General features: G+C 44.0%; 1 protein-coding gene across 1 annotated transcript in view; it reads left to right on the top strand.

Moving 5' to 3' along the window:
• Positions 1-8,818, top strand: part of LOC102002634 (protein kinase C-binding protein NELL1) — a gene marked incomplete at its 3' end in the record, with an annotated part of 791,170 nt that overhangs the window by 79,291 nt on the left and 703,061 nt on the right. Inside the window, exon 3 of the mRNA XM_013354877.2 lies at positions 6,253-6,403. Coding sequence (XP_013210331.2) covers positions 6,253-6,403 — 151 coding nt within the window. The remainder of the gene's footprint in view (positions 1-6,252; positions 6,404-8,818) is intronic.

Here is an 8,818-nt window from a genome sequence, read left to right as displayed (position 1 = left end):
CCTCCCTCCCTCCCTCCGAGAACAGTACCAGAAGGCATCATCTCTTTATCCTCCTTCTTGCCTGTGCTTGGCCCTATGATTTTTGTTTCTTTGGTCTGTGACTGAATGTGTTTCACGGACCTCTCAGTTGATATCTAGGTTCTACTTGAACTTGATCCACCACGGACATTTTTCTTGTTCCCTCATATAGAGGGGATATTCTCAGGGAACACTGTGAACACGCGTCAGAGCGGTAGACCCCGGCAGTGCGGCCTTCGCTGCAGGCTCCCATTAGTTCACATTCACTCTCTGTTCCTTCAGCTCTGGGAAGAAGTCGGCTTCTGCAGAGGAGGTGACGTGCCAGTATCTGTGGAACTGAAAACTTTCATTATTAATTTGGAAATTGAACAAAGAAGAACAATTAGAGAATCTGGGCACTTAATAGATGGAAAAATACCGTTTTTCGCTACGTGTCTAGGGCAGAATAAATCAGTTAACATTAACGAGAAGATATTGAGGCCGAGGCATCAAATAACTCAGTCCTTGATCTTCAGCAGTTGATTATGGGGTTCAAAGAGAAGTGAAGTCCAAGGCCACCCACCCAGCTAGTTATCTGCCAAATTCAGAGTAGCCGCTGTGATGTGAGGTCTGCTCTCGTGTCCTGGTCTCTATGCTGTGGGAAGTGGGGTGGCTTTTGTTTTTTCTTTGTCTAAATTCAGGCCTGTGCTTCCTTGACAGTGATGAGACTACACGTCAAGTCTTTGTATTCTACCGGGCATTTCTCACAGTTTCCTCTGGGAGGCGCTGGTGGGGTCTTTTTTTACTTGCATATATTAATCATTTATGAAGAAACATGTGAAATATAGGATGCAAAAATGCTCAGCCTTCAAGGTTGGATGAGCAAGGAAAGGCTGGTGGAGCCAGTTTGGACTGCTCAGGGGTGTCCTCTACAGAGGGGCGGGAGTTGGCTCCAAATGCCATCTTATTTAACCAGATATCCACTGGCATTTGAGAAAGATCAATTTACCTCCTTGTTTTGCATATTTTCTGAGTGCAATATATGTAGTTATTTAAAGCGAAAATATAAGTAAGGAAAATAAATGAGGCAATCAGTATATCTAAATTGGATGCCTTCTTTGTGGCAGGCATAAAGAATGGGGGTCAGACTCTGAATAAACAGATACGCTGCCCATCAAGGAGCCTGCAGTCTTTCAGGGGAGAAAGTAAACAACACACAGACTGTGGCTGCTACACGAGGAGATAACGAGCTGATCACAATCTGTGTGCAGAGGAGTCGTGTGGACTCACTCACGAGTGGGAAGAGGGACATGCCTGCGGAGCCCGCCCTGGACAGTGGCTCAGGGACCGCAGCAAGAGTTCCGGGAGGGGATCCAGGTGTGTGCAGAGCTCCCTGGGAAAAGAAAAGAGGCAAATATGTTGAGGCAAGGGTGTATTCCCCTAGCAAATGTAAAGGAGTGAACGCCATTGGGGGGAAGGCACCTCAGATCTGTCCGCGGCTGATTTCACTGGCATCGCGATGGAACTGGACTTTATCCCAGGGGCAGTGGGAAGTCACTACAGAGTTTTAGCAGGAGGCGATCATAATCCAAACATATGTTTTTAAAATAGAGCATTTGGCTGCTGTGTGCAAGGTGGGGAAAAGAAGGTAGCATGGAAAGGTGGGACTTGTCACAGGTCAACTGCGGGTGTCTCGAGGGTGTGTGGGAGTGGCCTGGGCATGCGCTGTGAGAGGGAAGTGGAGTATGTGGGAGTGGCCTGGGCATGCGCTGTGAGAGGGAATCGGAGTATATGGGAGTGGCCTGGGCATGCGCTGTGTGAGGGAAGTGGGGACCGGTGGAGAAATTCCAGCCATGGGAGTCATGTGACCTGCTCTTGGATTGGATACAGAGGCAGAGAAGTGGGGAGTACTAAGAACAGTTTTCAGTATTTGACTTGAGGAACTGGGTGTCACATTTATACAGACTGGAAATTGGGGTGTTGGAGGGCTGGGTAACAGAGTGAGAGTCTTGTCACTATAGAAGGCTTGAAACACCAACTAGACATCTGGAAGGGCGTATTAAGTAAGGAATTGCATATGTAAATCTTGCTTAAGAAGGGCTTCCGAAATGGGAAGTTCACTTGAATGCACTGGCACAGGAGACCACTTCCTATATATAATCTTAGTGGCACAGACACTGAGAGAAACATTTAATAAATGGGACTTCCTGAAACTGAGAAGCTTCTGTAAGGCAAAGGACATGGTCAACAACAAACGGACAGCCTCCAGAATGGGAAAATATCTTCACCAGCCCCACATCAGACAGAGGTCTGATCCCCAAAATAGGCAAAGAACTCAGGAAATTAGTCATCAAAAGAACAAATAATCTAATAAAAAATGGGGTACAGACCTAAACAGAGAACTCTCAACAGATGAATCTAAAATGGCTGAAAGTCATTTAAGGATATGCTCAACATCCTTAGCTATCAGGGAAATATCAAAACAACTCTGGGATTCCATCTTACTCCTACACGAATAGCCAAGACCAAAAACACTGATGACAATGTATGCTGGAGAGGTTGTGGGGAAAGGGAAAAACTCCTCCATTGCTGGTGGGAATGCAAGCTGGTACAGACACTTTGGATATCAGAATGGCGATTTCTCAGAAAATTAAGAAACAGCTTACCCCAAGACCCAGTAATATGACTTTTGGGTATATACCCAAAAGATCTCAATCATGCCACAAGGACGTGTGCCCACTTATGTTTATAGCAGCATTGTTTGTCATAACCAAAAACTGGAAACAACCTAAATGCCCTTGAACGAAGAATGGATAGCAGAAATTAGTAACGACTTCTTGAAATTTGTGGGCAAATGGATGGATCTTGAAAACATCATATTGAACGAGGTAAACCAGACTCAAAAGACAAATATCATAAGTTCTCACTCATAAGTGGCTTTTAGACATAAAGCAAAGAAAAACCAGCCTACAATTCACAATCCCAGAGAATCTAGACAACAATGAGGACCCTTAGTGAGACATACATGGATCTAATCCACATGGGAAGTAGAAAAAGACAAGATCTCCTGAGTAAATCTGGGGCATGGGGACTTTGGGAGAGGTTAGAAGGGGAGGGGAGAGAAAGGGAGGAGAGTGGAGAAAAAATATAGTTAAATAAAAACAATTTTAAAAAAAGCTTGGACTGGGCAGTGGTGGCACACATCTTTAATCGTAGCACTCAGGAGGTAGAGACAGGCAGATCTCCGTGAGTTTGAGGCCAGCCTGGACTACAAGTGAGTTCCAGGACAGCTACAGAGAAACCCTGTCTTGAAAAACAAAACAAACAAATAAATAAAAAACAAAACAGAACAAGAAAAACAAAAAACAAAACAAAACAGCAACAAAAAATAGAGCTCTCAGTTGTGGGTTTTAATTTGGCGGCCTTTGGTCAGGGGCTAGTTATCCAAAGGTGAGAGAGAGGGAGGTGAGCACATTGTGTACACCATGGCCAATGTGGCAGGGCGATTGGAGTGCTCTCTGCCCAGAGCAGGCAGTGTGACCGAGTGCAGCCCTCTTTCCAATGGGCCTTGCATCTGACAGGAGCTCTCAAGGCAGCTACTCCCAGTTTTATGGCTCCTAATTAATGAATAGAGAAGAACTAAAGAAAGCAGAGAAGCTCATCTCGGGAATCTGTAATTTTTCCTGGCAATAAGTCTAGACGAATTTATCAGGAGGATTTCCCTCAGCACTAATGATAAAAAAAATGAAGTTAATAAAATTTGGACAATGTTCTCTAGTTTGTGAAATAAATTGTTCCCATGTTAGTAAAGTTAAAAGATGTTTCAGGAAGTGTGCAGGCATGATTGTGTAGAAGACATAGAAGCATTTCTTCTTTTTTTAAGACTACTTATTTTTATGTGTATGTTTCTGTTTTGTCTACCTGTATGTCTGTACACTATGTGAACACAATGCTTATGGAAACCAGAAGTGGGCCTAGGGTCTCCTGGATCTGGAATTACAGACAGTTCTTAGCTGACATGTAGGTGCTGGAAATCAAACCCAGGAAGAACACCAAACGTCCTTAACCACTGAGCCATCCTGTCCAGATCCCACAGAAGTGCTCTTTATGTGGCTGTCTCTTGTCTCAGTCCGTGGCAAGGAAGCCGGAAGGCACTCAGTGATAGCGTTCTTTGAGACGTGAGTGGCAGGCATGTGGGTTTTGGCTGCCGGCTGCCTCTCTTCCAGGACTCCCTGTTTTCTCCCATTTGCAGCCCAGACTTCTGCTGGAGAGACGGTGCTCTTCTCTGCCTGTGCCACAGGCCTGGGTGAACCAGAAGCCAAGCTGGGCAGGCTGTGAGAGATCACCTTGTTCGTTCCCTTCATGCTCATGAGAAGACGGAGCTTCCGTCAACCATTCAAGGGCTTTTGTTTTTAGATATCACTATTTAGTTTTGAAGATACACCCAGGTTGTAGTACAAGTTTGCAATGCGGTCTACACAAATATTGGCCTTTCATGGTCTGTACTGGTCCCCCTCACTTGGAGAAATAACCAAATAATTATCACATGGTCAGAAAAGTAGGGCAGGGTACAAGAAGATACCACCAAATATACTGTTAGGAATCATTTACTTTTTGTTATAATACATTTGCATCATTTCTACCTTCTCTGTCTTCACTCTAACCCTTCTATATATACCCTGCCTTGCAATCCTTTAAACTCATGGTCACTTTTTTCATAATTTTTTAAAATCTAAAATTATTTTCTTGAGAATTTCAAGTATAAGTATTGTATTTACAATTTCCCATGTTTGCTCACATTCCTATCAAATTCATGATGTCTTTAATTATTATTATTGTTACACACACACATAGACATAGGTGTGTGTGTGTATCTACTGAATCCATTTAGTGCTGCTCAGTATGCATGTGTTTAGGATTTACCATGTGGGATTGGATAACCTATCAGTGGTTCAACCCTGATTCTCCCTTTCTCAGAGCCATTGAGTTCCTATAGCTTTTTATCAGGGTGTGGTGGAGCCTGTGAAAACTTCCCCCAACCACACTGGCGTGTCAAACTGGTATTGTTATGGAGGTCTTGCTTAGACAGTTGTATTATTGAGATTTTATGGGCATAGCATCCCTGTCATGTCTAGAGAACACTACCCAATGCAGGGATCCTAGTCCTCTGGCTAAAGATTAAAAGAGTCAAACAACTTTAAAAAATATTTATTTATTTTACACCCTGACTCCTCCCTCCTCTCCTCCCAGTCCCTTCCCACCATTTCCCCTCTGCCCCTCCTCCATTCCTCCTCCATTTCTAGTCATAAAATGGCAGGGCTCCCATGGATTTTAGACAAAGAAACCAAAATCATACAATGCCAAGTTTGCCAAACAACTCTTGATGCTTACATGCCCTCCTCTGTAGTGTCTTCCCCAGCTTTGGTCCTTTGGTGATTAGTTCTGACGCTGGGAGCTAAGTGGGATGTGTGAAGTATTGAGCTAATGCTTGGAGCGTCGTGATGAGGATGTCCCTGTCTCCGTACACTGATACTGCAGACAGAGACACCTAAGCAGAAGCAGGATTAATGGATCATGACCTCTAGACCCTGCAGAGTGGGTCTCAACCTTAGCGAATGTAAGGAATTGTGTTCATAAGAATCGCAATGCATCCCTTGTTCACAGAGTTCTTCCAAGTACAGTTATAGATGAGCCGCGTGGATTGTCCTTATTCTTTAAGCAAAGATGGAGCTGTCTGGCATCGTTAGTGCTATATCTTTGTAGGTACGAGGCAAGGACAGATGCGTGTTGGAAAGACAGAAGCCGAGTCCACGAGGAGCAAAGAATTTGAGGCTCGTTTGTTATCCTTGGGTCCTGCCAGGCCTGAGATTCTCTGACCCTCAGGATCCCCCTTACCTGACAACCTCCAACCTTATTTATAGCAACTCAATTGATTTTTTTCAGGAGGCCAAATTGCTCATTATCCCATCAAAATTTATGTCAGAAAACCACCGTCTGGCCTACTGTGAATTGTCAAAGTGACCAGTGGGCATGGTGACAGAGACAGCATTTCCGGGGTTTTTGTGGAGTGAATGTAGCTGTGTGGGGTGGTGAATGGGGCCAGGAAATGAAAGCTATTGACAGAAGAGGAGGAAAAAGCAAGCTGGGCTCGTCTTAAGTGTTTCACTTGTAACTTCACCCCATTTTCTTCTTCTTCCCATACTCCTGTTTCCCACACCTCTCCTCTTCACCCTGCTTCTCCTTTTTGGCCCCCAGATGTGCAGAGAGAGATCCACTCGGCCCCTCACGTCAGCGAGAAGCTGATCCAGTTGTTCCGGAATAAGAGTGAATTCACCTTTTTGGCCACAGTGCAGCAGAAGCCGTCCACCTCAGGGGTGATACTGTCCATCCGGGAGCTGGAACACAGGTAGGAAACACTTTCTTTTTTTAATTAATTAATTGTTTGTTTTTGGAGAGAGTCTCCTTATATATCCTAGGCTGATTTGAAACTTTCTGTATAGGCAGGATTACACTTCAACTTTCGGTGATCCTTCTGCCTCTGCCTCCTGTCCCGAGAATACAGGTGTGTGCCACCGTAGCTCTTGGAGACAGATCTTGACATTTTAAAGACTCTATTTGGAAGGAAAGGAGTATATAAGATACCTTGGGGTCTGGAGATGGGGACCATGTGGAAGCAGCCCCCTGAGGTCTAGTTTCTGCTGAAGATATTAATGGTAGAATTTACTTCCCAATAAGAATTTATTTTAGGCAAAATGATTGTGTACTTATTCTACAAAGACCTCGCAGGAGTCTGTCTTGTTATCTTCTAGTTCACTTCATTGTACAAAACCACAGCCTACCTGGCATATTTAGGTCACCAGACTTGTTAATCAGCTGGATTTAACAACTTTCTGTAGAGCCTCCATTGAGTGTTTCCATGGAAACTATACTCTACATCAGGATGTTGAGGTGACTATCCCTACACCTCTCCACGTTCACTCTGAGTCCCGGAGAAGCTCGGAGGGAGCATGGACAAATGGGTACAAAGACACTCTGGATGCAGAGCTAGGAGCTTGTCTTGGAGGAGACAAGGTGGGCAGGGCCAGTCCTATGTGAGGCTGAAGTAGCCGAGGAAGGCTCCAGAGGACATGATGGTTATATAAAGACGTGGGATGTCTCCATCAAATCCCAACATCCCGGGCTCAGGGAACCCTGTGGAAGAGGCAGAGTGTAAGAGCCAGAGAGGATGGAGAACACCAAGGATCAAGGCCTTCTAATGCAACCGGATGACCACAGATGAACTCAGAGACTGAGGCAGCATGAGCTGTACCTGACGGGGTTCTAGAGCAGAGAGGAGGAGTGGGCACTAACCGTCCCTAACCCAGAAACTGTCTCCAATTGATAACCACTTGTAAACAAAAATTTAATTTTCTCTGAGGGAGTCTCACTGGTGAAACACCCTCCTCTTAAGTCTAGGCTGCATGTTCACAGTAGACGGCCAACAGAAAATGAACTTAGCAACTTGTTTTAAGACTTCTTGTCTCATAGTGACATAGCATGGCTTTCAAAAAATTATATATAATATTATACACACATATAACTTTTTCTTTTATACCCTACAAATTCTTTGTATATATTATAACTTCTAGTTTAGTGTTTTGATGGGGTTCCTGAGTGTGTAAACAAGTGGGTGTCCGTCTGTATCTGTTTCTTGTGCATTTTCGTGGCCTCTTTCCCTTCTGTTTGTCTTGTCCTAGTCTGTCGTGTTAGTTTTGGTTTTTTTAATCTTGTCATATTTTATTATTATCCCTTAGGAACCCATTTGTTTTCTAATGAGAGACAGAAAGGGGTGTGAATCCAGATGAGAGGGGAGGTGGGGAGCACCTGGAAGGATCAGAGGGCGGAAAAACCACAATCAGGATGTGTTTTGTCAAGAAAGAAGCCCCGATTTTGAGGGAAGCGAGGGGAGAATGCTCATTGCTTTCATGGTGTTCAATCCCTTCCTCAGGGGACCGTAAGTCTGAGGAAGTTCCAAGTAATGCTGACTAGGAAAGCCAAACATTTAAAAACGTTAGTAGAAGCTCCCTCCCTCTTGCCCCATTGAAAATATTTCTGAAGAGACTTTTCTCCAAGGATGGCTGCAAGTTTTGGAGGGTAATTAAAACAAAGCATTCCAAGGATTTACGAATTCTGGAGATGTCAAAGCATGACCAACACAAAACGCTAAAAAATAGTTACGGCTAATCCAATGGTGTCACCAAGCAGTGTGTGACTTTTATAATTTTGTCAAGTGCTGAGTCCACTGACCAGGGCCAGTAGTTAAGGAAGGCGAGGTGCAGGAATGACCCCTGGGAAGCAGAACCCAGCAGAGGAGGCAAAGAGTAGCCTTGAACAGGAGGGACTGTGTGTGTGTGTGTGTGTGTGTGTGTGTGTGTGTGTGCAGAGGTGAGGAGATTAGGGCATTCAGCTTCTTTATTTCTGTGAGGAAAGGAAGGCAGGGTTAAGAGCAGCTTGGCTGAAGCATGCCATATTTTCTTGTGCATGTGTAGTAATTGTAGGATCAACAGCCTAACATTAAGAAATTCTTATTTGACTTATTAGTTTTTAATAATGTAGAATTTTAATTTTATTAATTCTGTGAGAATTTCATTAAAATATCTTGACCATATCAATTCCAGTTCTTCCTTATACCCACTTTGTGTCCATATATATATACATATATATGTATGTATATTATATTTCTCCCTTCTCCTTCCCTCCTATTTCTCCCATGCTCCACCCACTTGTTCCCCTTGAAATCTTGACCTCTATTTTAATTGCTATTCTCTCTCTCTCTCTCTCT

Source organism: Microtus ochrogaster, unplaced genomic scaffold, assembly GCF_000317375.1.
Source record: "Microtus ochrogaster isolate Prairie Vole_2 unplaced genomic scaffold, MicOch1.0 UNK76, whole genome shotgun sequence".
Lineage (NCBI taxonomy): Eukaryota > Metazoa > Chordata > Mammalia > Rodentia > Cricetidae > Microtus > Microtus ochrogaster.
This window is presented reverse-complemented; position numbering and strand designations above follow the sequence as displayed.